This window comes from Rhea pennata, chromosome 4 (genome assembly GCF_028389875.1).
Source record: "Rhea pennata isolate bPtePen1 chromosome 4, bPtePen1.pri, whole genome shotgun sequence".
In the NCBI taxonomy this organism is placed as follows: domain Eukaryota; kingdom Metazoa; phylum Chordata; class Aves; order Rheiformes; family Rheidae; genus Rhea; species Rhea pennata.
In genome coordinates, this window is record NC_084666.1 from 18,294,653 (window position 1) to 18,309,903 (window position 15,251).

The following is a 15,251-nucleotide window of genomic DNA, read 5'->3' on the forward strand; positions in this document are numbered from 1 at the left end:
CTCAACTCATAGGTAAGTTGAGGCATAAGTTGTAGGAAAAGTTCAGGATTTTGATTCTGTGGGCTACAGTACAGAATTCCACAGCAGACTAGCTGTCTTTCGTCTGAAGACAGGGCACAGTAGTGAGATTTAAGGCCAGTCTTGAGATTAAATGTAGGGGAGAATATAAAACATCAAGCTAGTCCAGAGGTCTTCGCATCCCTCCATCCTTGATCTTGTATAATAATTAAATAACCTTCAGTGTTGTAGACTTAGAGTACCAGTAATCTGGATGCCTCAGGATCTAGAAATGGTAGTGTTCAGAATATAAGATAATCTTACAGTTGCCTCAACTGCGTTTGAGTTATCAAATTATTTCTAGGAAACTTTTCTGTGCCCTATAACCTGATTTTGAAAGACGAGTAACTGAATCCCAGTCTAGTACAGATCAGCTGATTTCCATGAGGAACCTCTTAAACCTCTGGATTTCAGTATGTGTTGTAAGAGGTTAAAATGAGATAAACCTATTGCTATTTTTTTTTAATGAAAGGTATTTTTCACTTAGTGAATTCCTGTACTAGCTAAGCAAAAATAAGTTAATCATCAGGAAAACTGAGTGTATATACAGTAGGTAAAAACATTTTTAAAAACAAAGATACTGTCTCTGGCTAAGAAAGTCCCTGAGCTGTCAGTTGCTGGAGGCTGGGATGGTGTACATACCAGGAAAATATCACCACAGGCTTGTCCTGTTTGCTTTTAAGTCTGTTGGCAATACTTCGAATTGTCTGGTTTCAAGATGTCACGGCACATATCTGCTGAATGTAGAAATGTACCAGCCCAGAATATTTTTCTGGATGAATGATGGTCTGCAAATAGGCTCTGCATTTTAGAAGCTCAAGATAAGGAAGAAGTTGGTTGGAACCTGCTGATATGAAATGTAAAGCATTCTTCTTTAAAGTTTTATTTATGTGTAGGGCACTTGCTGGAATCTCAAACTACATCTGAAAATATAAAAATAAAAAAAAATGCTGTAAGAATATTATAGGGCTAAATCAAGCCGTCACATTTTGCCTTTTCTAACAGTCCCTAGAAAAATGACACTTTTCTCAAGTAAGTAATGTTGATTTAAAAACAAACAAATAAAAAGCCTTTTGGCTTATATTACTGCTTAAGAAGCAGAAGTCCCGTTTTCTCTGATTCAGTTAAGTTTTGTGATTACCTCTCCATTTATAATCAGGAAGAGAAGGAATGGTATGTGCACTATACCGTGAGCTTTCTTAAGGTCGCAGACCTTGACTGTGAAACCAACAGTAAGCGTATGGGATCAGTGGACATTCAGAGTGTCTGATGAAACCTTGAGAAACAAAACATTTGAAATACCTCACTATGTCCTGCACTCTTTAACCTTGCTATTCTCTTGACATTACCATCTCCTTTATTTTAATCGCAGTCCAGTAAATGTCAGGCCATTATGTGTACATCCTATAGATTACAGAGATCATTTCTTTTGCTCATTACCATCGGTCATTAGATCACAGATCTAACAGATCCAAAAGTAAAGCCTTTCTTATGCCAGCAGCGACATATACTTCTTACCTTTTCTGTTTGTTTTGCTCTGCTGTAGGTGATACTCTGAAGCTTGCTTCATTTTGCTATGTCAACCTCTCTGCTGCTATAGTTGTGCATTAGCTTAATGTGCTATGCTGTTGTATTACGATGTAAAAAGTCTCTTGTCTCTTCTGTCTTTGTCACTGCAAGCTGCTAATCTGAATGAAGTGGAAAAAGGTCAGTTGTCTTTTAAGCCTATTTTCACTTACTTTGGTTTCTCACTTTCCTTTCCTTAAAGGTGCATGGATTTCAGTTCTTAAAAATGATCGAATAAATTGTATATAGATATCATGTAGAAAGCTCACTGTAAATCCTAAAATCAGGCACTTGGTTCTTGCTATGAATACGTATAAAATGAATGTCATTGAAAATACACATCACTTTTCACAGTACTTTAATGCTGTCTTCATTGTCTTTTTTTTAGCTGTATTAAAAATGTATATAACCACTGATAGGACAAACAAAAAGTCTTACATAATGGTCTTCTGAAGTCCTTATTCTCACTGTGTTTCAGACATACCTTGGCTCCGTTCCTATGTATTCTAATTTATAACACTCTATTGCTTTAATTTCTTAGTTAGATAATGGTACTAGAAATTATGCTGGAATATAAAATGGCAATATATAGATACAGATATCTAAAGTGCCGAAAATAACCATGTTAAGCTGAGCTTATGGTACAAGAAAAGTAATGGTGGAGGGATTTGACCTTAACTTTAGATATTGTTGATCAGTGCGATTTTTTTTTTCAATTTCTGTCTAACTACCACCAATCTTACTACACAGAAGCGTATAGTCTTTTGATTTTTATCCTTTCACTTTCTGGAGGAGAAATCTGTTTTGCTATCTCAGAGCTAACATAATGATGCCATATTTATAGAGTTTGATGTTTAGTTTGGAAAGGAAATGAGTCTCAATATCTTGTATTGTATTTGCCATTAAGTTAACTGAGTAAATATATTGTACAGTGTATAAAAAAATATATCTCACAAGTATAAAAAAGTTATTTTCTTTATCCATGAAACACCATATTGGTCAAGGATGCAATTGTACTATCCATGTTGATTAATTTAGACATCGTTCATATCACTTAAATTCAGAGCTTTATTTTCCTCTGTAACTGATAGAAGGAGACATTTCCAGAAAGTGGTTCAGACCACAAGTGTTACATGCTTAAAGCTGCATTCCATTTGGACGGGTTACTGTAGTTGCATTTTATTATTGTTTCTTTGGACAGCAAACCCTCCGTTTTTCTTTCTCATTATTGCTTCCTAAGTTGTAATATTTTTTATATTGTTTTATTACTACCCCAGTAGTAACATAACAGTGCTTGTCCTAAGATCGATTAAAAAAATGCAACATCAATGTAAATAAACATAAAAGTTTTGTTCTTAGTTGGTCTTGCTTTTAATACTAAACAAACCAAGCAGATTACAGTGATTAATAGATTGACATCTGTGTTTCATGGATAAAATTTGGCTTTACAGTTGTCAAAAGCACTATTACCTGCCTGGTCTCACTGATTTCTACTAGTTTAAATTATAAATCTTTAGAATTTTCTCTTGTAAATTAAAAAAGATTTATTTTCTATACCCATGAAAAATAGCTTTTCAAATGGGAAGTAAACTGAGGATGCTGCCATGAAGAGATTCAAGTGCTTATTTCAAGTTGAAATGGCTGTTACCATTGTGTAATTATGCTTGCTGGTAGTTTAAGTATCTGTTTCAAATTTGAGTAAAGGTCAAACCGGAATGAATCATAAACAGTTATAGTCATTGGAAATGTATGAAACAAAGGTGAATCATAACATATTAAAATTACTGATTTTATCAAGAAAATATTCCTCACAAGCAAATTATAAAAGACCCAGAGGATGTGAACTAAGTACAGAACCAAAATTAAGCAGATGTGTATGTGATATAAACTTACATTACTTTTCTAGCTGAACATGAAAGTTATTAATGGTCTATAAGTTACTTGTAGGATAGATCAATTTTATTGTTTCAGAGATCTTCAGAATTCTGACAGTAGTAGAAAAAGAAGGATAATTTTAAGTAATCTTCTCAGTTTAGGGGAGCCCTAAATATAGACATATGTTTTATTTTTATATGTTTCACAACTTTGTTACATGGCGTTCTTGCTACCTCAGTAAAGGAGTTGAGCTGCTAATACTTTCAATTCACTTGGTAATCCAGTAAGTACCTACCTAAAATTTAAGTGTGCAAGTAATCTAATGCAAATCATACCATGTCAGACTTGATAAATATGTCTAATTATTTTATTATATCATCATTATCCTCAGTCTTGTAAGAATTACAGATAAATGTTACAATTTGATTAGGGTGAAAAAAGATGGTTGTGCTATTCTTGGTTTTCATCTCTCATAGGAAAATTTTCAATTTCGTGTTATCAATATACTTAAATGACTGTTCTGTTCTGTATTTCAGTATTAAAGCACTTGTGTTGCATTTTCACAAATGCTGAAGAGGGAATATGCATGATATCCTTGGCAAGCTTAGTCACTTACTACTTCAGTTTGGTCACTGCATTAGGGATTCTGGACCATGAATCCATCCTTTTGTTTCCCTAAATTGTCTTAAAGCTTCACAGCTTACCTGCCTAAAGTCACTATTTCTCTTGTTGCCAAACTGCATATGTAAAACGACTAGCTATGCTAAATAACGAAATAAATAAGTCTCCCTCTTGCACTGAGATCCACAAGGATGAGACGTAGCTGAACAGAGTTAGGTAATCGTGAAAGACTGGAACAGTCCAACAATGAAACAGGTCCAGAACTTGCTTTTAAAATTAATTCCAACAGAATTTTCATGTTCTGGATTATGAGTCCTGCTGTGACTGTGAACTTTTTTTTTTAATTATTTTAAGCAACTTTATCCATAATATAGTATACTTTCATTTTCCTTTTCTGAACCATGGGTTCAGCACTTTAGATAATTTACCTATGTTGTCTGCCATTCATCAAACTGAAGACTTCTTACAAACGCAGCACTTTTCTGTTTATACATTGATAAATAGCATTAACATTTTCCTACAGTCTACTGGCTATTCGAGTCAAAAGTAATTAAACAGTGACTCCCAGTCACAGATTCAATTAGTAATACCCATTTGATAAAACATAAATATTGCAGAATTTGACTTACAGTATATGGCAGCCAAGCTGTGAAGCTGGAATAGACAAATATGTACACAAATAAAATGCAGCTATTTTAGTAATTACCAGTACATCTGCAATATATATTTGATATCTTTCTTTTGGAACAAGGGCTAAGTCTTCCAGTAAAAACCTGGTTACGACAATTAAAACTGACCTTTCTTTTGAATTTTGTCCTCAGTTTTCATTCTAATATCATACTCAGCTTTGTGCTAATAACACTGGTGATTTTAAGGTTGTCTCTGTAGTAAACCTGCCTGTATTTTCTTGGTCAATTAATTATCTATATGCTGTTCTATTCAGAATTCCCAGCCTGTCTGTGTTAAAGCTCTTCCCTTCCTTCAGTAGTATACTGGCTTATGTTTCCTTATTTAACTGTATTTTTAATTTATTGCTCACTTATTTAAAGTAACAGTGATGTACATCCTTTTTCATCTCATTACATTATTCCTTGTTATTTGTTGTGCTCCCTGTCTTGTATATGTATATATTGGCTAATCCAGAGTTAAGATTTTCTGCGATTTATAATCTCATCAAATCGTAAGAGTGAACCACCACCTGGCCTTTGAGTTTATAACTCTGATCGACTAGGTAATCAAAGATTGCACAGAGTTCATCATCTGTATGTAACAGTGTTATCTGGCTGCTTGAGTTTCAAGTCTAAAGACTCTCTATAGAGAGTTTTAAGTCTCTCTGTATAGCTGTAAATGTTTCGGTCTTGACCGTGGAATGATCTGTTCATTCGGGCTGCACTGACCATGCAGAGTCTCACTGATCTAGGTCATACTCCTTGCCAGAAATGACGCTGCACAGATTAGGCAAGATATCTCATGAAAAGAATTATTGCTATTTCTATTTAAACATTGAAAGCTTCTAGTAGGATTTCTGAAACTTATCCACTGCTTATTTTTAAATAAACTAGTCTGTTGCCTATTTTTCTACGTACAGAAATCTTCCAGTCTTTGAAAATGTAATTCTTAGCCAAGCGCTTACAGAAGCCTCAGATATAATGTTAGTAGATGAATGTACATACACAACATTGCTGTCAAGCTTCCTTGAATTGAGATGTTTGCTTTACATTCACTTTTCCTTTTTTCTGAAGTATGGTTTTAAAAACATTGCGTTATATTTTCCAGATTAGGTAGTTCTCTAACATTACCTTTCAGTAAAACCAGGAGCTGACTATCTTTTCATTTCAACAATTTCTTTCCTCTTCACCTTGTCTTGGTTAAATTCTGAATAATGCATTGGTTATTCAGTGTGCTAAAGGAGATGCTGCTGTAGTAGGAAGCTATTCTTCAGTGTCTAAGATTCTATGTCATGTAATTTTACTTACTTTTCTATAAGCTTTTTCCTAAACAGTTATTTTGCTTATGGGAAGGCTCCACTCAGGATATAAATACGTTAATGAAACAAATCAAGAACGCACGTTTGGGTTATTTTGATTTGTTCTTCTATTACGTATTTTTTCACTCAGAAATTCAATATCTGATTTACATTTTTCAGATTCGATCCTAGTTTTTTTCTTGTTTTTCTTTTTGCTTATCCTGTGAGCAAGTCTGTCATGAATTCTACTTTTTATAATGAAAGAGCTTGTACCTTCTGTAAAAATTGACTTTGTTCGTAGGCGTTTTTACATTCTTATTTAATGGCATGGACTATAGTGTTTACTGTGTCCTTTCCTTGATTCCTGTTTCCTTCCCTAGGCTACTAGCTGTATGCTTCCTGCAATGATATAGTTCTGATTCATTCCACAGTATGTACACTTTGCAAATACAAGGGGATACTTTCCTTCCTTTTATGCTGTCTTACTCAGCACATAAGTCCTGTCCTTTGAAGACGAGGTTTGGTTTCTTGAATTTTAGTTTCTCTTCTGTTTCAGTCACTGCATCTTTGTACTGTGCAAACTGGAAAGTTTCTAGTATTCAGATCATAGTGCGGTCATAACTTCAGCAAGAGCTGATGGTGTTTGCAAACTATTTAGCAGCAGTCAGCCTGGTAGTGGGGCATCTTATCTTATGGCTTGAAATGGACATTTTTCAAAGCAGTCAGCCTGTTTCAACCTCAAACTTCCAGTGTGACTCTCGGCCTGTGTGCAGGATGCCCAGCTCTAACTGGGAGCTGGGAATTAAGACTTTTGAAAACTCCTTGAGCTTTTCGTGAGTTGGCTGAGCACTCAGTGGTGTTCAGAAGGTATTAGGGCCATCAACACATGACTAAAAGGCAGGGTACTCCGACTAAGAGTATTTTCATGTCTTCATATTGATGTATTTTGTAAGAATCTAGATGAGAAGGAAAGCTGCACAGGCTTAGACACTGCTCCATAAAGCTGTTCAGCATGTTTGGAGTTGAAATTTCTGAGGTCACTGTCAATAGTAATCTAAGCCATGGCCCAATTTCTGTACTGTAGCAAAATCACTGCCGGTTCCATAAAGCCAAAAGCAATGGTGAAATTGTTTCGTCCTATTAGGCCAGTGCTAATTTGTCTTTTCTAGGGATTTAAGGGATTTTCCACTGAACTGTTACTGTAAATGTAACCTGTAGAGAGAAAAAAAAACTTCCAACCATGCTTGAAGGATAGGCTCAATATATCTTTCTCTGCAAGTCTCAATACACTGTTAGAACTGATAATCTTGGGAATATTTAGAGGAGTCCAAGTGTTACCGCCATTCTGTACAGCCCTATTTTTGTTACTTGTAGTTGGGTTGGGAGAGGTCATATATTTTTCAGCTCTGCAAATAGTTTAATACAAAATATACTTCGAAATAAGATATAGATGCATGCGTGTGCACACACACACACACGCACATTTTTACTCAATAAGAATGCATATAAACTAGGTTTTTTTAAAAGTGATTTTTGCTGTTTCTACTGCATGATCCTGAAAATCTGAATTCTCTGTTCTCATGTATGAGAGTCACAGACACACAGAGAGATACACGCACACAGAGGCATGTATATAGATACTTTTTGTGTGTGTGTATATGTATATACACACATAAAAATCTTTTACGTGTTACTGGCCTTTTAATGACCTACAGCCATTACAGCAAATTTGCAAATTGACCAAACGCTATGTGAAGAATTAATTCCTCTTATGCATGTGTTTGTTCAAACAAAACTCTTTCAAAAGAGAAAGGGATCTGCTTTTGGTTTGGTATATTCTGGGATGCTAAGAATCTCTGGTATTTCAGGATTCTTTGTGCAATGACCCAATCATAACAGTTGGACATTTCCGGACTAATAGGTCTACAGACAGTTTGAAGAAGCTTTGAGGTTAGAATTAAAATCCTTTGTATTAGTCATCTTAGTGTGCCACATTTGATCTTTGTTTGGTTTCTTAAATATATTGACTAAATCACATTATTACCCTCAGTTTTTCTGAGGACTAGCCTGTGCTCGACAGCCATCGTCTTGTGTTAACTCAAAGATTTTTTGATTCTGTAGGGAAACTGCACTGTTTTTAAATCTTTGTTTAGAACCAGTCTGAGTCTTTTGATCTGAGTTTTCTACTGGAAGGCTGCAAAGCACTTGTCTAGCCGCTTTCCAGCTTCCCTTGTCGTGCATGAAGATGTGGAGGGCTCATGCGTTTTCATCCTAAGGTATATGTTTCAGACGTGTTTTATGCAGTGCAACCATCTGTAGCTTTGGTTCAGTTTTGCCTATTTTTTTTTTCTTTTTGCTGTTAATGCAGACTGCTGTTTAGCTCTTAAATTTTATTTGTCTGTCATTTGAAACAGGTTCTACATGTCCTAAAAGGTAGATCTGGAAATAACATCTCAAGTGCTGAGAAGTCAGTGTTAGTATTCGTGATACAAAGTCTTACATGCTGGTACTTAAGCACACTTGCTGTGGAAATGGCAGCTTTCTCAGGAGGCTCTGTTGAACCTGTCAACTTAATCGGAAAAAAAAGAGAGAAGCACAGACTTTCTAACAGTATACATTTGTTTTCAGCTTATTATTATTGGTATTTCTGTAATGTTAAAACCCATCTGAGCAAGAGGGCAGGTGCTGCGTGGTGCTAGGCACTCGGAGAACATGACAACGAGCAGTGCAGACTGTCAGATAGTTTATTGCTTGTATTAACGGCATAATAACACGAGCAGCTCAAGAAGCTGTTCACGTGCGCCCAGGTGTATGTGCCCTCTCCAGAAACTCCTTGGTATTCCAGGAGATATCCTCAGTTACTGCAGGCCACCGTGGCACTCACTCGGATGAGGAAAACTGAGGGATCCCAAATACTGTTTCTCTGGAGGCAAATCCCGCCGGAGCAGCGCGGGCAGCTGCCACGCTCCACGTGTCCTTCCTTTCGGAGCACGGCGGTAGTTCTCTCCTGTTCCCCCTGCCCGCTGTGCTCGCCGGACAGCTGAGAAGGGACAACCCTGCTCCCGCCACGGGCTCAGGGCCCCCAGACCTGTGAGTCCCCGAGTTCAGCGCACGCGCGCTCTACACCTGTGGGTCGTACACAGGTTCTTCACGCGAATGCTGGAATCAGCGTGCCCCTCTCTCAAACTGCTGGTGCGCTTTGAGACAGCGCTGTTCGTGGTATCTTCTGCTTAGTGAGTTGGGGAACAAGACATTAGCTGATTTTTTTTATGCACATATTAGTGTTTACTTTTGATAAAATGCAGTGAAATTGTATTTTAATCGTTTTAAAATATTTTATGGATTATACAGCCCGTGTTGGGAATTATAGCTACTGTTAAGCTCCCAGGAGAAGGGAAGTATAAGCATTTGACATTGATTTTTTTTTTTCCTTTTCACAAAGCAGTTTGTAGTAATTATGGTAAATTAACAAATGCAAGACTAGTGTGTCTTATTTAAAGACTCAGAAAGTAAGTTTTCATTGTTGGATAATGGGAATTATATTGATACTCAGTGATATTAACACCACTTTTTTCAGGTAATTAGAATAGTTAGTTCTAATACAAATCTGAATGTTTCTGGGTGTAACATCTTTATATATAATTAAGCAAAAAGCATATTGATACCTTGTTTGTTCTGCTGAAAAGAGATTCAAGCACTACTGTTTTGCTGTACAGCACAGCTAAATATATAATTTAAACTAAAAAATATTTTACTGCAAAATTGTCACCTATATCCATGGATACTTGGCTGACTGAACTGAGGAAATTTTGTTTTATAAAGGAGATACCAACAAAAACTAAAACAGTCATATTTATTATTACATAATGAAGTATGGATTTTTAGCATTAACAGTTAAAGTCATACCAATTACTTCTAAAACAGAAACAACTATTAACAGGTCACGGTGGTATTGAAACTAAGCTAACAATGTTCGTTGCATTTCAGGTGAGCTCTGTGAGGAGAAACTAGATTTCTGTGCTCAGGACCTGAATCTTTGCCAGCATGACTCAAAGTGTATCTTGACACCCAAAGGATACAAGTAAGTCCAAAATATTGTCACAGACCAACCGTGTCTAAATTTCTATTTCTTTATCCTGCTCCAGTTCACTTGCTTTTGTTTTGGTAGAAAATCAGTTCTACTTTCAAAATAATAATTTCAGTCATTACCAAATATCTTGGCAGAATAGGCCTGCTTATTTTCACGTAGATCTACGTTATTGCTTAAACATTTCTTACTGAATTAACAGATCCTTTTCAGTTCCAATTCCAGTTGACTTTTAAATGGGAGCTAAGAAAAGTAGAGAGTTTAGTCTCTGTGTCGGTCTATACAATGTACTTTTGGTAATTTGGACTGTAGGAAAATAAGTATATTTAATTGAAGTGGGATTATTTTACTGTTTCTGAGGAGTAATTGCAAGAGAGATTATTAGTAAGGCACATTAGAAGATATGAAATGAAGACATTCATCCCCAGGACAACTGACCTTTAATTACACAATATTACACAAAATTCTTTTGTGGCACACCTAGGTTATCTATTATCATTCCTACTACTTCTAAATTTGAAAGTTTTTTAAAAATGTGACAAAAAATACTCAATATATGTAACATTCAAATGAACATGCAGCTGATTGATAGTTTTTAAATGAAACTCATTTCAGACTTAACGGATTGAAATTGTTGTGCATTATGCATATTTTCTTCAAGTCACTTCAGTAAAACTTGTTTAGCATCTCATACTTTACTGCTTAGTTCAAAAATCTACCATGTTACTTTTTGAGATTTTAAATCATAAAATAAAACATACAGTAACTTCAAGCATGTATCTCTCTTAGTCGACTTTTTAACAGTGCACGTTATACTCCTTTTCCCTTTTCTTATTCATATAATTTAAAGTTTTGCAACTATTTAAAATCACTCTTGGTACTTTTGAACAAGTTTTAGATATTAAAGGAGACAGAACCAAGGAAGGAATCACAAGGTTTAATGAAATCAATTGCATACACCCTAAAAAAGAAAAAGAAATCATATCATAGATGAATACATGGATTTGTAATCTTCCATTTTTCACGGAGTTCTGAGCGTTCACTCAGTCTGATATATGAGAATTCCTTGCAGAAATGCCACTAGTATTAACAGTCAGGGTTGCACGGAAAGACAAACAGCTTTACATCCTAGTTTGAGGATACACAGTGCAGTCCTTTCTCTTTTGACGGGCAGAGGGATAGAGGATTTGTTTTGAGACTTCTGTTCATTTGCAGAATAGCTCATAAACATGAAACTATTTGTAGTGAATCTTGATGGTTGAAATTTAAGGCAAAAAAACGTATGTTTAACCTCTGTATTTTATAAATGAACTGTTGGTCAGTTCACAGTTGTTCGGTAAATTACAAAGAAAATATCCTCCAGTGGATTATTTGTCTGGGTTTCAACAACTGAGTATATTGCTTATTTTTAGTGTTACATTACTCATAAATTCCAAGAAAAGCTGTCAAAATGATTCATGAGGGCTTTCTAGATTTAAACCACAAATATTTGATATAATGTCAGATAATGAGGAAGCATGTGTAAATAGCAAACCTGTATTCATTACAATTGTAGATTCTCCATATAATAACATGATTAAGCTACATGCAGTCTTCACACACACAGTCCCAGTAATGCATTGTGTTACAATCTCTAAATTTAACTATATTAGAAGAGATTTTTTTCCTTGCATTTTGAACAATTCAGGAGTTCCTTAACTTTCTCAAAAGCATGCTGTATGGAAATAAGGCATGGTGCTATTTCACTTGCTTTCCTCTTTCATAGATGTGACTGCACACCTGGATATGTAGGTGAGCACTGTGATATCGACTTCGATGACTGCCAGGACAACAAATGTAAAAATGGAGCACAGTGCACCGATGCAGTTAATGGATATACGTGTGTTTGCCCAGAAGGATACAGGTGAGAAAGACCTGAAGATAACACAAACACATATGGCTTCCTTATGTTAAAGTCACAGTTTTCTTGGAAATGCTAATTTTTCTGTTTGTATCTAGTGGCCTGTTTTGTGAGTTTTCACCACCAATGGTTCTACCTCGCACCAGTCCTTGTGATAATTATGAATGTCAGAATGGAGCCCAGTGTATCATAAAAGAGAGTGAACCAAGATGTCAGTGTTTATCGGGCTACCAGGGTGAGAAGTGTGAAAAGCTGGTCAGTATAAACTTTGTGAACAAGGAATCCTATCTACAAATCCCTTCAGCTAAGATACGCCCTCAAACCAACATCACTCTGCAGGTAAAATTGTATTGCAGAATCTGATTTGCAAAAACATGTAAGTGTCTCTGCATAGTGTGGAAAAGCAGCCAAGGTTATCAGTGGCTCACTTTAAGAGCTTTACAATCTTTACAATAATTCTATAGTGAAGTAATAAATATATAAGTAAATTCAGAGATTCACTTAATACAGCATTTTAATTTAATATTTATTTTTAGTTACTTTCTAAGTGTTTCTTTTTCTTTTTTGTTTTTTTTAACTAGATTGCCACAGATGAAGACAGTGGGATCCTGTTGTACAAAGGCGATAAGGATCATATAGCAGTAGAGCTGTACCGTGGTAGAGTGAGGGTCAGTTACGACACAGGATCTTATCCAGCCTCTGCTATTTACAGGTGAACCCAGAGAAAACAAATTTCTACCAGAAACAAAATATGTATTAATTCCATGTAACAAAGTCACATTTTTTCAATAGATAGTTAAAGAAAAGATACGCAAATGCAATGTAGTGTCAGACATTTCATAATTAAATTATACTGCCAAAAAACATGATTTTGCTTGGAAAATAACATGCAAAAATGTTGGAAAGATGCTGTATTATTTGCTGAATTAAAACTGACTGAGAGATAGCTTTCAGCAGAGAATTTATACATTTGTGCTCTACTAGAACTCACACGTGGAAGTGTTACTTTTTTTTTCCTGAGTGTTACTGTCAAATAATTTCCTAGCTGCAGACTAGTGCATAGTGCAGAACTTCACTGCATAAGCAAAAATGAATTGACAGTTTCTCTTCTCTTCTGTGCTAGGCAGTCATAAAAAGTGGGATTTTTCCCTTCCTGGGATTCTGAGGAGAAAACCAAAAATTCTGAGAAAAAGCGCTAACTTTGGAAAAGAGATTTTTTCTTCCAAAGTCATTAAGAGACAGAATCCACATCTGCTTTTAGAACAAAATTTTCCAGTTTTTCAAAGCCAGATTTCTCTAATTCTCTGAAAACTTACTACCTTAAAAACACCTGAATTTCCACGGAGGTCTTGATGGCACTCTTCTCAAACAGATAATGCAAGAGTGAGCAAAAAGACAACAGGCGTCACTTCTTGTTCTTGATCTGTTTGCCTCAATTGTTGCCTCAAATTACTTTCAGGAGTTAAAGGGAATATTAGAAGAATTATCCTTGAATTTTACACCTTTAGTGTTATGAAGCTGTATCTAGCGTGTATTTACTTGATGAAGATTGTAGCAGTTGACACTGTTCTGTATTCCGTAAGAGACATTTTACTTAAAATAAAAGATTTTTAGAAATGATTGCACTCAGGCAGGAATAAAAAAAATCAAAAGCTTAAATTTATGTAGCGGGGAAACAGTGCTAAACGTCATTAGGTAATAATACCAAGGGAACAGCAGTTTTAGTAGATTATTAAAAGCATTCCACAGAAAAACAATTGTTCCTTTAAAATACAATATAAAGTTGTTTAGTAAAAACATAGCCTTTTGCAATAAGCATCTTAAAATTGTTTCTGGTTTTGGATGCAATATGTATTTTATACCAATTTGTTTACAATTTCATGAAATGTTTTAATGTGTGGAAATATTTTAATTGTATAATTTTACATTTACAAAAAATAATATTTGAGTTTATAGGAGGGTAAGGTATTCAACACAAGTATAAAATTGGATGAAACATTCACTTTTTTCAATGACTTGTTCAAAATAACAGTATTATTTTATATCTTGGATAGTGCTAAAAAGAAAGTTTATATTAAGTTATCCTGTTTAGATTTGAATTATTTTTGCATGATTTTTGTTTTGGGAAGTATAAATGTTTTAGGAAATAGGAAGCAATAAGAATCAAGACCATTTGAAATTTTTAAGTTGTTTTATCTCATGTTTAATCTATTGCAAGCACATCTTCCCATTCAAAATATGTATTTATTTTCTATCTATTCCATATATTTGCCAGTATTACTCAGTAATACAATTCACACTTGTCTGTTTTAATTTTCCAGGTAAGGATATATTATGTTGTAGCAGTGAGAGAAGAAGACAATAATAGCATTTTAGCACTTAAAAAAGTTTAAGAACAGTGAGTTTAAGGGATGATTTGATAGCAGAGTAAATAGTTTGCACACGCAGATGGGAAGTTGCTTATAGTGAGAAAGGTGGAAAGAAAATAAAAATACTGTGAGCAGCTTATGAAAAGATTGGCAGATTTCATTAAGGAAATGAAGATTCATGACTAGGATAGTAAAAAGAAGAAAATAAGTCATAACCCACTGAGCAGAGATGAGATGCTTGGAACAGAGGCCAGAATCAAAAACCAGCCATCAGAGAGAGTCAAGTAGAAGTTTTGTCATATAAATGATGGTCAAGGAATGATATGTTGAAAAGCAGTGAAATAGGAGCTGTAAAACTTGCAGAGGTGGCTGCAGTAGCAGCAAAACAAAGTTATGAACAGATGATTTAATCATGAGGATAAATATGGAGAAATAACAACAGTCTAGCTGGTAGAGTGAAGGAGAACTGCTTTGCCCATGGGAGCTGACTGCGGAAACCGTCGTCCCAAAAGCTCTCCTCCATCAGTCTAAGTAAAGAGATGAGATGATGGCACTGCCAAGACCAATGAAGAAAGTCAATTTTTTGGAGATGGTTATTTGGGAAAGTTGATCCACTTGAGTTTTGTTCTGTCTGGACATCCAGCTTTAAATATTACATGTTTTTTTACACAAAAAACACTCTAAACTAGTTTTCATTATGTATTTATTAGAAATACAGGAATGTTTCTTCCCAAGGCCTTATTCTTTTACAGAGTTCCAGAAGTTTTAAATCATTTTTTTTCTTGCAGCTTTCATTAAGATCTGTGCATT

General features: G+C 35.2%; 1 protein-coding gene across 1 annotated transcript in view; it reads left to right on the forward strand.

Moving 5' to 3' along the window:
- SLIT2 (slit guidance ligand 2) overlaps positions 1–15,251 on the forward strand; it is a 250,364-nt gene that overhangs the window by 219,678 nt on the left and 15,435 nt on the right. Inside the window, exons 29-32 of the mRNA XM_062575387.1 lie at positions 10,073–10,166; positions 11,938–12,075; positions 12,171–12,411; positions 12,654–12,784. Coding sequence (XP_062431371.1) covers positions 10,073–10,166; positions 11,938–12,075; positions 12,171–12,411; positions 12,654–12,784 — 604 coding nt within the window. The remainder of the gene's footprint in view (positions 1–10,072; positions 10,167–11,937; positions 12,076–12,170; positions 12,412–12,653; positions 12,785–15,251) is intronic.